The 17670-nt window shown below is 35.8% G+C and overlaps 1 protein-coding gene across 1 annotated transcript in view; it reads left to right on the top strand.

Annotated features, from left to right (window-relative positions):
* Positions 1-5817: 5817 nt before the first annotated feature.
* Positions 5818-17670, top strand: part of KDR (kinase insert domain receptor) — a 51402-nt gene continuing 39549 nt past the window's right edge. The window contains exons 1-5 of the mRNA XM_053703962.1: positions 5818-6081; positions 8089-8164; positions 10612-10808; positions 12191-12315; positions 16544-16712. Coding sequence (XP_053559937.1) covers positions 6009-6081; positions 8089-8164; positions 10612-10808; positions 12191-12315; positions 16544-16712 — 640 coding nt within the window. The 5' untranslated portion in view covers positions 5818-6008. The remainder of the gene's footprint in view (positions 6082-8088; positions 8165-10611; positions 10809-12190; positions 12316-16543; positions 16713-17670) is intronic.

Consider the following 17670-nt stretch of genomic DNA (forward strand, 5'->3'; position numbering starts at 1 on the left):
GCCAGAAAGAGTCCCTGTGGGTTTTAAAATTCGCCTGCCTATTGAAGTCTATGGTGGTTCGCCCGGTTCGCCGGTTCCCAAACTTTTGTGGAAGTTCAAGTTCTCCATTCGCGAACCCAAATTTTTAGGTTTGCGACATCACTACTGATAATATATTGACCTGCTGATGCTGTCATTTAGAGATGTACAATACATTTAGAAAACTGCTTATAGTATCCGGTATAACATGGCTACAGACAATTGCTATAATTATACAGGGAGTGCAGAATTATTAGGCAAGTTGTATTTTTGAGGATTAATTTTATTATTGAACAACAACCATGTTCTCAATTAACCCAAAAAACTCATTAATATCACAGCTGAATAGTTTTGGAAGTAGTTTTTAGTTTGTTTTTAGTTATAGCTATTTTAGGGGGATATCTGTGTGTGCAGGTGACTATTACTGTGCATAATTATTAGGCGACTTAACAAAAAACAAATATATACCCATTTCAATTATTTATTTTTACCAGTGAAACCAATATAACATCTCAACATTCACAAATATACATTTCTGACATTCAAAAACAAAACAAAAACAAATCAGTGACCAATATAGCCACCTTTCTTTGCAAGGACACTCAAAAGCCTGCCATCCATGGATTCTGTCAGTGTTTTGATCTGTTCACCATCAACATTGCGTGCAGCAGCAACCACAGCCTCCCAGACACTGTTCAGAGAGGTGTACTGTTTTCCCTCCTTGTAAATCTCACATTTGATGATGGACCACAGGTTCTCAATGGGGTTCAGATCAGGTGAACAAGGAGGCCATGTCATTAGATTTTATTCTTTTATACCCTTTCTTGCCAGCCACGCTGTGGAGTACTTGGACGCGTGTGATGGAGCATTGTCCTGCATGAAAATCATGTTTTTCTTGAAGGATGCAGACTTCTTCCTGTACCACTGCTTGAAGAAGGTGTCTTCCAGAAACTGGCAGTAGGACTGGGAGTTGAGCTTGACTCCATCCTCAACCCGAAAAGGCCCCACAAGCTCATCTTTGATGATACCAGCCCAAACCAGTACTCCACCTCCACCTTGCTGGCATCTGAGTCGGACTGGAGCTCTCTGCCCTTTACCAATCCAGCCACGGGCCCATCCATCTGGCCCATCAAGACTCACTCTCATTTCATCAGTCCATAAAACCTTCAGTCTTGAGATATTTCTTGGCCCAGTCTTGACGTTTCAGCTTGTGTGTCTTGTTCAGTGGTGGTCGTCTTTCAGCCTTTCTTACCTTGGCCATGTCTCTGAGTATTGCCCACCTTGTGCTTTTGGGCACTCCAGTGATGTTGCAGCTCTGATATATGGCCAAACTGGTGGCAAGTGGCATCTTGGCAGCTGCACGCTTGACTTTTCTCAGTTCATGGGCAGTTATTTTGCGCCTTGGTTTTTCCACACGCTTCTTGCGACCCTGTTGACTATTTTGAATGAAACGCTTGATTGTTCGATGATCACGCTTCAGAAGCTTTGCAATTTTAAGAGTGCTGCATCCCTCTGCAAGATATCTCACTATTTTTGACTTTTCTGAGCCTGTCAAGTCCTTCTTTTGACCCATTTTGCCAAAGGAAAGGAAGTTGCCTAATAATTATGCACACCTGATATAGGGTGTTGATGTCATTAGACCACACCCCTTCTCATTACAGAGATGCACATCACCTAATATGCTTAATTGGTATTAGGCTTTCGAGCCTATACAGCTTGGAGTAAGACAACATGCATAAAGAGGATGATGTGGTCAAAATACTCATTTGCCTAATAATTCTGCACTCCCTGTATTAGCCTGTTTGTGCTAACAAATACTGAGTGTTTGCTATATTATGTAACCTTCTTGTAACATCGAGTGAATCATTCTACCTTTAAATAAAGTTTAAACTACTTTGAAAAAGTCACGCTGTGGCGAAACATGTTAGGGAAAGCGGGTCTTAATGCTACATGCATTTTTTAATAAGCATGTCGTTGTTGGTTGCTTAATGTGCAAAGGTTGAAAAAATATATAAGCATTGCCCCACTATGGATGGCGATATATAGCCCTACAATATATTATATAAATAGATAGTGAGCATCAATCTAAGGCCTAGATTTGGAGTTTGGCGGTAGCCGTGAAAACCAGCGTTAGAGGCTCCTAACGCTGGTTTTAGGCTACCTCCGGTATTTGGAGTCACTCAAAAAAGGGTCTAACGCTCACTTTTCAGCCGCGACTTTTCCATACTGCAGATCCCCTTACGTAAATTGCGTATCCTATCTTTTCAATGGGATTTTTCTAACTCCGGTATTTAGAGTCGTGTCTGAAGTGAGCGTTAGAATTCTAATGACAAAACTCCAGCCGCAGAAAAAAGTCAGTAGTTAAGAGCTTTCTGGGCTAACGCCGGTTCATAAAGCTCTTAACTACTGTACTCTAAAGTACACTAACACCCATAAACTACCTATGTACCCCTAAACCAAGGTCCCCCCACATCGCCGCAACTCAATTACATTTTTTTAACCCCTAAATTGCCGACCGCCACCTACGTTATCCTTATGTACCCCTAATCTGCTGCCCCTAACACCGCCGACCCCTATATTATATTTATTAACCCCTAATCTGCCCCCCACAACGTCGCCGCCAGCTACCTACACTTATTAACCCCTAATCTGCCGTCCGCACGCCGCCGCCAGCTACATTATCCCTATGTACCCCTAATCTGCTGCCCTAACATCGCCGACCCCTATATTATATTTATTAACCCCTAACCTGCCCCCCACAACCTCGCCGCCACCTACCTACAATAATTAACCCCTAATCTGCCGACTGCAAAGAGCCGCCAGCTACATTATAGCTATGTACCCCTAATCTGCTGCCCCTAACACCGCCGACCCTATATTATATTTATTAACCCCTAACCTGCCCTCCCTAACATCGCCGACACCTAACTTCAATTATTAACCCCTAATCTGCCGACCGAATCTCGCCGCTATTCTAATAAATGTATTAACCCCTAAAGCTAAGTCTAAACCTAACACTAACACCCCCCTAAATTAAATATAATTTTAATCTAACTAAATTAATTAACTCTTATTAAATAAATTATTCCTATTTAATGCTAAATACTTACCTGTAAAATAAATCCTAATATAGCTACAACATAAATTATAATTATATTATAGCTATTTTAGGATTAATATTTATTTTACAGGTAACTTTGTATTTATTTTAACCAGGTACAATAGCTATTAAATAGTTAAGAACTATTTAATAGCTAAAATAGTTAAAATAATTACAAATTTACCTGTAAAATAAATCCTAACCTAAGTTACAATTAAACCTAACACTACACTATCAATAAATTAATTAAATAAAATACCTACAATTACCTACAATTAAACCTAACACTACACTATCAATAAATAAATTAAATACAATATCTACAAATAAATACAATGAAATAAACTAAAGTACAAAAAATAAAAAAGAACTAAGTTACAAAAAATAAAAAAATATTTACAAACATAAGAAAAATATTACAACAATTTTAAACTAATTACACCTACTCTAAGCCCCCTAATAAAATAACAAAGCCCCCCAAAATAAAAAAATGCCCTACCCTATTCTAAATTACTAAAGTTCAAAGCTCTTTTACCTTACCAGCCCTGAACAGGGCTCTTTGCGGGGCATGCACCAAGAAGTTCAGCTCTTTTGCCTGTAAAAAAAACCATACAATACCCCCCCAACATTACAACCCACCACCCACATACCCCTAATCTAACCCAAACCCCTGTGCAATTTAGATTTTTGATGCACTTTAACAATACAATTTGTTCCTACGTATTTTTGTGTGAATGGTTAAATTATTTGTTTGGAAGATATTTAAAATAGGAATTTAATTGTGCACTTTTGTAATGTATGCATCTCGTTCTCATAAGAAAGTGCAGTGTACGCCCCTTAGCGAAACACCACGTTTTCAGGGTAAAAAGTCACTTTAGATCATTCCACCAGGGAAACAGAAGTACTGGCGAGTATTCTTTAATAATCTCTCCAGCGCAGAGATCTTTAGATCATCAGCTCTATGTGTGGATGACAGGACAGGTTAACACTTAAAGGGACAGTCTAATCCCAAAAAAACTTTCATGTTTCAAATAGGGCTTGCAATTTTAAACAACTTTCCAATTTACTTTTATCACCAATGTTGCTTTGTTCTCTTGGTATTCTTAGTTGAAAGCTAAACCTAGGAAGGCTCATATGATCATTTCTAAGCCCTTGAAGGCCACCTCTTATCACATGCTTTTTTATTTGCTTTTCACAACAGGGGAGAGCTAGTTGATGTGAGCCATATAGATAACGTGATCACGTCCGTGGCTTGTGGCAGATACTGCACTATTTGGCTAAAATGAAAGTCAATATATAATAAATAAAATGTCATATGATCAGGGGCTGTCAGAAGATGCTTAGATACAAGGTAATCACAGAGTTATAAAGTATATTAATATAACAGTGTTGGTTATGCAAAACTGGGGAATGGGTAATAAAGGGATTATCTATCTTTTTAAAGAATAAAAATTCTGGTGTTGACTTTCCCTTTAACTTTATGAAATTGTATTTTTAGAACTGCAGCGTTCATCACTAACACCATTGCTTTTCACTGCCCTCAGAAAACTTGCTCCTGCGCTTTACTCCCATAAAATATGTAGACTGGCTATGACTGTCCATTTGAGGGCCAGTCATTTTGTCCCTTTAATTAACTCTATGTGACTTACAAAATTAGATCATTACTGTTTTTATGTAGCTTTTATAACGTATTTTGTGTAGCAAATTCTTAAAATGCTATAAAATGACCCTGAGAGAGCTGTTCCAAGCAAATGCTATAAGGTACTTGATGTTAAGAATTCAGTGCTTAGGCAGTAAATAACTACACAAACATATGTCCTGGTGCTTTCCCCCCTTATACTTCAAGTAATCTTCTCTGAAACCCATTTAATTAAATGTGTGGTCAGAGAATAAATTCTATGATAATTAGTGAATATAATGGCCCATAAAATAATCATTTTCCACTATATGATTTCATGTTTAATTTACTTGTATTTTGTATTTTATTATAGACTTCATAGTGGGAAAACAAGCTTCTGAATAACACCTATATACAAGTTTAAATCAGTGACTAAATATAAACTTAGCAAACCCCTGTGCATCTGCACTGTTAAATTCTAATGCAATCAGATATATATTATACATTTAATAACAGTGTATTTGTGTTGAAAATGAAGCGATGTTTAAATAGTAAAGCATTAATACCAGAGGCTAATGCTGATTACGTGTTTACAGCTATTGTCCCTTTATACATATTCACACCCATAAACATTGTAAAGTGTGTAAAATGTTATTTGTCCCAAACTGGCTGTGGTGTATAAGTTGTTTCCCCAGATGTGCAGCGCAAACCAGCAAAACAAACAACAAAAAGTGAACTTATTATTTAGACACAGCAGTTTCTTATCCCAAGTGGGAAAGCATTAAATGCTGATAAGAAGATAAATGACCCTGCAGCAGGATGTCTAGATTTGAGTGATGGTGTGCGAAGTGTTTACTTGGTAGCCAGTTTCCTCTATGCAGGGATGTACCAGCAGCAGGCTGCATGAGAGGCGTGGCTATGGGGAGTGGGCGTGGTGCTGCTGAAGATCACTTATGAAGAAGGAGGAGTTGAATAAAAGTTGTGGGCGGGGCCAAGCTGTTAGGAGGTCCAGCTCAGCCCCACCTGCAGATCAGTGTATTCCAGCTGCTGGCTGCATTTATTTAATACGATCTCTCCTCATGGTGCATTATCATCTGCCTTGGATACAAGCCCGTGAGCAGTATTGCCTCCCTGCCCTAGGAAATTATCTTTTTTACATAGTGCCCTCTGGGCAAATTACACAGCACAGTCTATGCCTTGGGCAACCTGGGCTAATCCTTGGTGCTGAATTGATTGCTAAAGTTAACTAAAGGGGATTTCACTTGTCTCATAATGAAGATCAGGATTAAAATGATGCTGAGAGTCCTGCTCTCATGTTTTGCTGTCAATCATCTTCTAGCTTCAGGTAAGAAAAATAAAATAACAAACATAAAGCATTTTACTATTTTATTTATATGATGCTTATTATTTAGTAAATTATTACTTGCACATCTGTAAAAGTAACAGCTTGTTGTGGGCTTTGTTTCTGACGCAAAATTTATAATGAAGATTCTTCAAATCATTGTATCTTTTATTTTGTTTTGATTGCATTAGTTCAAATACAAATATACATCAATTTAAACTGTAACTTGCGTTATGATCAATTTCCTTATTCTTAAACCTAATTCATCGGTTACATTTGTAACTGGGTTTTTTTTAGAATGTAATTTATTTGCTCTTCTACTTTCCAGTACTACAAAACGTGAAGCAGTTTTGGATATTTTTTGCTTACTCCTGTCTTGTTTTTTATTATTGTAAACGTATTGAAAAATGCTAATAATATTATATTAAAGGAAATATTAATGCACACTGATTTCAATAGATAGAAGTAATATAATTAATAAACTTTAATCACCAGCTTTGGCTTTTACTTTATCTTCTAGAATTTATTATCTATCAATAATCTTTTTAACTATATCTATCCTATCCTTCTATCTATCTATCTATCTATCTATCTATCTATCTATCTATCTATCTATCTATCTATCTATCATCTATCTGTTATCTATCTATATATCTATCTATCACAATCAATCACTGTAGGATAATCTAGGATTTGGAAATTTCTGTCTCACAGAACCCTCTTATATTTTAGTAACTCTACAAGTAGGTATTAACTTTTTTTTATCAGATTGCACTGACCTTTTAATAGCTAATGACACAACAATGGGTCTAATACTGCACAACAAAAATGTATCTAAAACATGAAAAACTACATTTTAAATGACCTTAAAACAGAAGTATAACTATGTTCAGTATGGGTTTTTATTTGTGACTGAATCAGTTGTTTACTCTCACTTTGTGACTGTAGATATGTTCCTATTTAAACTCTGTTTATGTACAAGAATGAACGTTTATTGTGATTTGTAGAATTTTGAAACTTATTGAGCTTATGGCTCTTCAAGTGGAACAAAATGTCCAGTGTGGCCCTCTAATGGATTTGTTTTTGGATACCCCTTTATTAATGGGACATTGTACTGTAAAACTGGTTTCCATTAATGTGTTGTCTGTGACTTGCTATTGCAACTGAAGAGTATGGAAAATAATTCCCTTATGTTTATTTTTGTATATACGAAATTAGTGTTTTTGCTCAATGGACATTCACCCCATTTAATTGGGCTGAGCATGCAGAACGAGCAGATCTTATGATATATTTCTCTTTATATACAGCCATCCTTATCTCTCTGTCAGCCTCTATAGCTTTTGTTTAGAGATTACAGCAGTATTCATATTTTCAGTATATCTGGTGGTTTCAACAGGTAACATAAGCTATTTAAACTGGATAACATTCCAACACTACTATGTCCTTTATCACATCACAGGACAGTATTTTGTAATTTTGCTGGAAGTGATATGGGAGTCTTGTTAAATTGATAAAGGAAATATTGTGAAATATGAGGAGAGAAACAATATGTAATTAAGTCATTTGCTCAGATATGCCGGTAAATTGTTACACATTATGTTAGGGGTGGTATTTTAAAAATCCAAACTAAACATAACAGTAGATTTATTCTAGACAAAGCATTTTAACTACTCTCCCTTGGGAGTGAGATCATCAAACAAGGGTTCACTTAATTCAATAACCAACATCCTCTTTGTAAGACCTTGAAGTTGGTTTGGCCAAAAACAGGAACTCCACCCTTGGAGTGTAAATTGATTTGCTGTATATTATAAAATAGAACCATCTGCATAATCTTCCTGTTATGATAAACCCTATAGTGCATACACATAAATCAATATTAAAATAGCGCTGCAGAATCTGTTGGCGCTCTACAAATAACCGATAATAATAATAATAATAATAATAATAATAATAAAATGTATGTAAAATATATGTGCTTCCTTACTGATACACTTGTTTTGTTCTTTTCAGATCTAGCACCAACTTTAAGTATAAAAAAGGATATTCTGGTTATAGAGGCACACGATACACTGAATATTACATGCAGGTATGCTTTCTATAGATTTGCATACCCATATTACTGTCATTTATTCTTAGGATTTCATGGTTTGTTTTTAACATAAATTTGGATTTAGCTGTTCTAAATAATTTTGATTTTTGTGTTCTATTTATTATTTAGGTCTGTTTCTGAAAGTCTGTCACTTTTACTGTAATTAAAAGGACACAGTAGCCAACATTTAAAGGGACAGTCTACAATAGAATTTTTATTGTTTTAAAAGATAGATAACCCCTTTATTACCCCTTCTCCAGTTTTGCATAACCAACACAGTTATATTTATATACTTTTTACCCCTGTGATTACCTTGAATCTAAGCATCTTCTGACAGTCCCCTGATCACATGACTTTTAATTTATTATCTATTGACTTGTTTTTAGTACTGTGTTGTGCTAAATCTTAAATAATTCCTTGTGCATGAACACAATGTTATCTATATGGCCTACATGAACTAGTAGTCCCTTGTGAAAAGCTAATAAAAAAGCGTGTGATAAGAGGCTGTCTGCAGTGGCTTAGAAACAGGCAGAAATTTTAGAGGTTTAAATGTTATAAAGTATATTAATATATCAATGTTGGTTGTGCAAAGCTGGGGAATGCCTAGTAAAGGCACTAACTCTCTTTTTTAAGCAATAACAATTTGAGTGTAGACTGTCCCTTTAAACATTCACGATTTAGATAGAGAGTATATTTACTTTTCTTTATATTTACTTCTATTAATAAATTTACAAATTTCTCCTTTGCTGAAACTTAGCTCCTTTCTTTGAGAGGTAAGCTCAGGAGCCTGCAGGTGTCTTGATTACAACATTGTGACAAACATTGTTACAAACATTGCTGCCATTTTGTGACCAAGACATGCACCTCTAACAGAAAGGAGCTAAGCTTCAGCAACTAATACCAAGAGAGAAAGCTGAACCTGATAATACAAGTAAATTAGATGTGTGTGTTTTAACTGTAAACTCTATCTAAAGCAGCATGGACATTACATTTTGACATCCATGTCTCTTTAAAGGGATATTATTACATAATGTACTTTGTTAGAAAATATCATTTTAGTGCTATCTGCCCTGCAGTGCTCAGGAGCTGCAAAGAACTGTTGGTACCAAGCGGAAACTGCAGGTGAGCCAATCAGCAGAAGCAGTTACACTTCTGGTTCATGCAACTACACTCTGATTGGCTCACTGGCAGATGATTCCCCAGTGAACCAGCAGTTCTGTCTGGATCCTGATTGGTCCTTTAACTAGAAGTTTAGCCCCTTTATTTGGTTTAATACATAGAGTTGTAGGGTCACTAGCGCTAAAATGACATGTTCTATCAAATAAGAACATTATTACATAATGTACTTTGTTAGAAAATATCATTTTAGTGCTATCTGCCCTGCAGTGCTCAGGAGCTGCAAAGAACTGTTGGTACCAAGCGGAAACTGCAGGTGAGCCAATCAGCAGAAGCAGTTACACTTCTGGTTCATGCAACTACACTCTGATTGGCTCACTGGCAGATGATTCCCCAGTGAACCAGCAGTTCTGTCTGGATCCTGATTGGTCCTTTAACTAGAAGTTTAGCCCCTTTATTTGGTTTAATACATAGAGTTGTAGGGTCACTAGCGCTAAAATGACATGTTCTATCAAATAAGAACATCTCATTCGCCCTTTAAGAGAAATAAAAACATACAGTTATTTTCCAAGCTATTCACTTTGGAGCTTATAGGTTTTATTTATTTTTTTGTGTGTTTTAAACAAAACTTCTGGGAGAGATATATTTATTAAAGCTTAGTATTCCCACTTTGCATTGTATATCTGTATTGCACAACAAATAGCTACGGTCCCTAGTGCAATTAGGAATTTATTCTGTGATGATTCATAAGCATCCAGTCTATTTTATCACTTCCACTTTGGAAATATCTTGTATTGACTAAAATTTTTGTTATATCCGACGCCACTTTGACTAGTGTCTTGTTTGTCATCCTCACATGATTATGTAAAGTAAAATAGCTTGAAATAAGTTAATAAATCATAGCATACATTTAAAGGGACTGTAAAGTCAGAATTAAACTTTAAGGATTCAGATAGAGCATGCTATGTTAAACAACTTTTCAATTTACTTCTATTATCCAATTTGTTTTGTTCTTTTTGTATCCTTTGTTTAAAAGCATACCTAGGTAGGCTCAAGTTAAAGAATATTGATGCACGACTAGGAATTAGCTTCTGATTTATGGTTGCACAAATAGGACTCTTGCCATTGATTTACCCAATCTGTTTGTTACCTCTCAGTGGTACATTTCTGCTCCTTCAAAATAGGCGAATTTGATAATAGAAGTAAATTGGAAAGATGTTTAAAATTGTATGCTGCATCATGCAAGAAAACATTTGGGTTTTGTATCCCTTTAAGTTAATTGTTTGTGATTATAGACATTGAATGTACATTATATACATTTCTTTTAGCGGACAAAGCCCAGTAAATTGGACATGGTCTACAAACAGTAGCAGTATTGAAAATCGCATATCAGTGAGTGCATGCAATGAAAGCACCTATTGTAGCACACTTACTGTTCCTAAAGTTACAGCAAATGACAGTGGAGTTTACTTGTGTTTTTATGAAGACAGCAACACTACCTCAAGTGTTCATGTTTATATTCTGGGTAAGTAGATATCATTTAGTCTTGCTCCTGTAACACCAAACCTAGATAAGATGCATGAATAAGGGCTGTTAAAATGTAATTCATCATACATTGATTCATGAATGAAAATGAAACAACATTTCACTATGCATTCATTATAAATCAAATGCTATTTTGTTGTAAAAGTTGTAAAAATCTGTAACCTGAGAGTGTTACAAAATGGCACATCAATTCTGCCAAATGTTAAATTACTTTACTTGTCCCGTGTTGCAGATTAAAGGGGCATTAAACTCATAGTATACAGGCGTACCTCAGAGATATTGTGAGTTCTGTTCCAGACTGCCGCAATAAATCGAATACAGTATTAAAGTGAGTCACACTCATTTTTTTGTTTCCCAGTGCATATACGAGTTATATTTACACTATACTGTAGTCTATTAATTATGCAGTAGCATTATGTCTAAAATAATAATATACATACCTTAATTAAAAAAGACTTTATTGTTTAAAAATACTAACCATAATATGGTCTGTATATATAGGTTTGTATTTTTGTGCATTCATGTGTATTTATGTGTTTATATGTTGGAAAAATGGCTCTGGTAGATTTGCTTGACACAGGGTTCCACAAACCTTCAGTTTGTGAAAAGAACAATATCTGTGAAGCACAATAAAGCAAAGCGCAATAAAACGAGGTATGCCTGTATATCAGAAGAACTGCTTTAAAATAATTTAACATCATATTTTTTAACCTAATTTACATGGTTTTATAGATCAATATCAGTACAGGGATATAGCGTCTAAAAGAAGTCTTGTGGAATACATTTTCCTGTAGTAGTCATTTAAAGATAGATGTAAAATGCATTTGTGCTCTGAGTAAAGCAATCACTCTGTAGAATGTAGCAGACTCGGGTAAATGTCACCATACTTAAAGAGACACGAAACCCACATTTTTTATTTTCATGATTCATATAGAGTATACAATATTAAACAACTTTCCAGTTGACTTCCATTACCTAATATGCTTCATTCTCTTGGTATCCTTTGTTGAAGAAGCGACAATGAACTAGCTGAATGCATTGGATGAGCCAATAACATAAGGCATATATGTGTAGCCAACAATCAGCAGCTTCTGAGTCTACACAGATATCCTTTTTAGCAAAAGATACCAAGAGAACAAAACAAATTTTTAATAGCAGTAAATTCAAAAGTTGCTGAAAATCACATGTTGCTGAATAATTCATTTGATGTTTGTGATAATATCTGCCAACATTGTTTTTACAGTGGGAATCAGTATATTTGTAAAGTCTAAGAGTAAATTGATTCATATATTGAAGGAACGGGACAATTATGTATCTGCCAATGTTAATATTTTTAATATTAAGAAATTATTCTTTTTCTAGACAAAAGATCACCATTTGTTCATTCTGTAAGTGCGCAACCCCTTGCAGTATATATCACCGGCAACAAAACTGTGACAGTACCATGTCTGGGCACGAGACCTGATCTCAATGTAACACTAAACACGGTAAGAAACATCAAACTTTCTGTTTCTTGATAGTAGACATCATTTATATGCTTACATATAACATTTTTACCCTTTTGTTGTCTACTTTATCTACAGTTATCCTTTTCTAGATATTAATTTACTAATACAAAGAAGCATAGACTGTCTAATATGACTTCTTAAAGTATGATACTGCAATATAAAATATTTAATTAAAAAATTTTGCAATATATATTTATTATTTAATTTGCCCCCTTTTAATTTTATTAAGTAAAAATTGTTGATTTTCTGAATTCCTCTGAGATTTTATAAGTAAGTTTTCCTGTTATCTCATTCTCCTGCTGAGAACAAAGAGGGACAGCTATAAAACAGGCTATAAAAGACACTGTCCAAACAAGGCTGTGTAGGTCATAAGATAATCTAACAGGGTGCCACACAGCCTTGTTTGTACAAACTCTATTTTATTGCCTGAATATTATCGGTCCCTAACTGTTCTCAGTTGAAGTTGAAACATTGTTAACTTTTTCACAAACTTTGAGTTTCTCACTGAAATTATTCCCCTCCCTACTCCAAGTGATCAACAATAGGGACCCCCCCCCCCCGTCATAACACTTTTCTGTAGCTTAGTGGCCCATCCACCCCCTCCCTCACCAAATCTTTTTTATGTAGCGTAGGGAATCCTCCCATTCCTCCCCTCCCCCCACCTCCCATGTTGCGCCGCCCACCTGCCTCTCTCCTTCCCTACCACACAACCCATCGCATCACTGTCTGTATTGGCCATCTGCCTTCATATGGTAAAGGAAAAATGGTCAGTTCTTCTTTACCCTATGAAGGCGGAAGCCTTCTGCCCCTGTCTGCAGTCTTCATTGTCAAAGCTATTGGGGATCACAGTATTCGCCAGAGTGTTGGACATTTGTACTATGTCAGCACAGTACTCTTTGTACGTCCAATTGACTTAAAGGAACATTAAACACCTTGAGATGGCAATATAAAATGATAAATTGTGTATATATATATATATATATATATATATATATATATATAAAATCCTCTGCAATATACTTTCATCATTTATTTTGTCCCCCTTTCCTGTAATTCCATTCTGAAATTGTGAGCTTTTCAGTTCCTGTTAGAAATGGAAGTACAGAACCCTGTTATATTCCAGACAGCCATTGGCTGCACACTCTAGTGACCTGTTTATAACTGTCCCTAATTGTCCACAGCAGAGAAGGTAAACTAAGTTACAACATGGCAGCTCCCATTGTTTTATAGACACTAAAACTTTACACGTATTTTGTCAATATTTAAACAGCTTATGAAACTTATGAAAAATACATCTACATGTTATTCTCAGACTAATCTTTTCTTTGACAGATTCTTTCTATCTAACATTTATTTAGTGTTTAATGTCCCTTTAAGGGGTTAAAGAACTAATATGTAAAGAATACATCTACATATTATTTTAAGGCTCACCCTTACTTTGAATTCAGCATTATGTCTAGCAGAAGACTCCATCTATGTATGGCCCTTTTTATTTTATATTTTGAAGGTGTTTCTTCAGGATGATTGCAGTCCATGGGGGATATTTATCAAAGCCTCAACTATTAACGCTAAGTTACAAAAAATAAAAAACACTAAATTACGGAAAAAAATGGCCTTTTGCTGGGCATTGCCCCTAAGAAATCAGCTCTTTTACCTGTAAAAAAAAAATACAAACACCCCAAAAGTAAAACCCACCACCCCCCCCAACCAACCCCCCAAACCCCCTGAAAAGGGCATTTGTATGGACATTGTCCTTAAAAGGGCATTTATCTCTTTTACCTGCCCAGACCCTACTCTAAAAATAAAACCCACCTTCAAGCGGAACTTCAAAAACTGTAAGTGGATCATTGGGGGTTTGTGTTAGGTTTATTTAAGGTTTTTTTGGATGGGTTTTATTTTTAGAGTAGGGTCTGGGCAGGTAAAAGAGCGGAATGCCCTTTTAAGGGCAATGCCCATACAAATGCCCTTTTCAGGGCAATGGGGGAGCTTAGGTTTTTTAGATAGGCTTTTTATTTGGGGGGTTGGTTGGGTGGGTGGTGGGTTTTACTGTTGGGGGGTGTTTGTATTTTTTTTTTAACAGGTAAAAGAGCCGATTTCTTTGGGGCAATGCCCCGCAAAAGGCCCTTTTAAGGGCCATTGGTAGTTTATTGTAGGCTAGGGTGTTTTTATTTTGGGGGGGGGGCTTTTTATTTTGATAGGGCTATTAGATTAGGTGTAATTCGTTTTTATTTTTGATACTGTGTTTTATTTTCTCGTAATTTAGTGTTTTTTATTTTTTGTAACTTAGCGTTTATTTTTTTTGTAATTTAGTAATTTTTAAAAGTAGATTTAAATAATTTAAATAGGGTTAGGGTTTTTTAATATGTAATATAGTTAATTTAATTGATAGTTTAATGTAATTTTAGTATAATAGTTAGGGGAGGTTAATTAATAGTTTAATATAGTTAATTTTAATTATACAGGTAAGTTTTAATTTATTATAAGATAGGGATGTTGTAATTTTAATGTAAAGTTTAGGGGTTAATAGCTTAATTTAATTTATGGCGATGTGAGGGGCTGGCGGTTTAGGGGTTAATAGGTTTAGTTAATGGTAGTGATGTGGGAGGCCAAAGGTTTAGGGGTTAATAACTTTATTTAGGTTGCATCAGGGTCCGGGAGCGGCGGGATAGGAGTTAATAACTTTAATTTAGGTTGTGGCGGGGTCCGGGAGCAGCGGGATAGGGGTTAATAACTTTATTTAGGTTGCGGCGAGGTCCGGGAGCGACGGGATAGGGGTTAATACTTTTTTTATTTGCGGCGGTGTCGGGGAGCGATGGGATAGGGGTTAATAACATTATGTAGGTGGCGGTGATGTTGGGGTGGCAGATTAGGGGTGTTTAGACTCTGGGCTTATGTTAGGGTGTTAGGGGTAAACGTTACTGGTTTTCTACCATAGAAATCAATGGGATATCTGGCAGCATCGAACATGAGCTTTCGCTGCTTTCAGACTCCCATTGATTCCTATGGCATCCGCGGCCTCCAGGGTGGCGGATTGAAAACCTGGTACGCTGGGCCGGAATAGCCGCGAGCGTGCCGGTTAACTATTTGATAACTTTGAAAAAGTGTCAAATAGTGCCAAATGTGTATTCGGAACATCTGTAATGACGTAAGCATTGATCTGTGTCGGATCGGATTGAGACCGGCGGATCGTATGTTATGTCTCAGATTTCAACTTTTGCAGGTCTGTAGTCTTTGATAACTAGGTCGAATCAAGCTCGCCACAATTACGCTGCGGAATTCCAGCGTATTTGCGGTTGACGGCTTGATAAATATCTCCTCATGAGCTAAGGAGCAGCAGTCTTATGACCGCTGCTTTTTAACTTATGTTTCCGACGAGCCGGAAACATCAGGCAGAGCAAGCAACATTGGCTTCTTGATAAATCTCCTCTGTGTTCATCTGCTCTCAGAATGTTCAATTGCTCTCTCTGCAGATCAACTCTGTCCCTGCTGTTGAATTCTCTCTTTGCTCACAAGCTGCCCGTCCCACTCCTAATCAGTGCAGACTTCTTTTACCTCCTTTTACACATTTCCACCACCGCAGCTAACAGCTGAAGATATTGCATGCCATTGTGCTGTGCTGGACCTACAAATAATACTAGCTGTGCATATATAATAAAACAAATCTGAAATAAGTAAACAGTCATGATAAAAAAAGGGACATTTTTGCATCCCTCCCAAAAGTTCTGGGTGCAAAGGGACAGTGTGCTAAAAAACTAGACAATGCTGTTAAAAAAGGGATTCTGAGATGTGTTTTTGTTAATAGAGTCTAAGAAATGTAATTACATTTGAACTGATAAATTAATAAATTAAAACAGCAAAATAATACATAGTTGAAAATTGCAAAAATAAATATATGTAATATTGTTTTATTATTATTATTATTATTATTTTTTGTTTTGGTTTATATAGAAAAGTATAAGTGAAAGTGCATGGGCGCAATCGCATTTACTCATAACCTGCGCCGGTAAAGTCGTAATGTTGCCCAAACGTGAGCGTGCAGAAGGCGCTCAACTTGTAATTTATCCTATCCCCTTATGTTTAACAGTGAGGATTAAAACTTGGGTTTTAAGTCTTTATACATTTTATGGAAAATGTTTACTATTAGATATAGAAATTAACACTGAATATAGAAGTAAAACTTTTTTTTGTTTTGTTTTATTTTTTTAAGAAATATCCAGCAAATAAATACATTCCTGATGGTGATAGCACACGCTGGGACAGTAAAACAGGATTTACCATCTTAAGTGAAATGATAAAGTTTTCAAGCATGGTCTTCTGTGAAACTAAATTTGATGGACAGATCTACAAATCTGCTACTTATTTAGTTGCAGTTGTAGGTAAGATATAGATGTTATCAGATCTGAAGAGAGGACAATCACTCAATCTAGTTTAGCATATAGCTTTATGTTTAAATTATATACTTTAAAGGGACAATAAAGTCAAAATTAGACATTTGTGATTCCAATAGACTACTGGTTTTCAAACCTGTCATCAGACATCCCTAACAGGGGAGATTTTAAGGATATCTGAACTGGAGCACAGGTGAAATTACCAGCTTATTAGTAAACAGGGTTATTTTACCTAATTTCATCCAAGATAATCCTGAAAATATGGCCTGTTAGGGAGGCCTGAGGACAGGTTTGAAAACCAGTGCAATATAGCATGACATTTTAAACAACTTTATGATTTACTTCTTACCTAATTTGCTTAATTCTCTTGGTATTCTTTGTTGAAAAGCATACCTAGGTAGTCTCAGAAGCAACAGCTTAATACTGGGAGCAAGCTGCTAATTGGTGGCTGTACATATATACCGCTTGTCATTGGCTCAGCAAGTTCCCAGTATTGCACTGCTGCTATTTCGACAAAGGTTAACAAGATAATGAAGCAAATTTGAGAATGGAAGCAAATTGGAAAGTTGTATAAAATTGTATGTTTTCTCTGAATGAATCATGAAAGAAAAATGTTGGGCTTCATGTCCCTTTCACCTACACTACATAGCAACATTATACTCTCATAGCTGTCACAGCATACGCTTCCTATAGCAAACAAATGTTATCTATATAAATAAAATGTGTGTACTCACATGCACCTAATGTATATCTCAGATAGCCTTGCATTGTCTCTTGTATGTGTTCCTAACACCTCGGTGAAAGCGTATTTCATGCATCCATATAAATACTTCAAAATATCTTACTATATTTCACATTTAAAAGTGGTATTCTTTATGTGTTATGGTGGTGGATACTTGTTTAGAAATGTAATAATTATATTATTTGATATTGTAAAATAATAATA

This window comes from Bombina bombina, chromosome 2, assembly GCF_027579735.1.
Source record: "Bombina bombina isolate aBomBom1 chromosome 2, aBomBom1.pri, whole genome shotgun sequence".
In the NCBI taxonomy this organism is placed as follows: domain Eukaryota; kingdom Metazoa; phylum Chordata; class Amphibia; order Anura; family Bombinatoridae; genus Bombina; species Bombina bombina.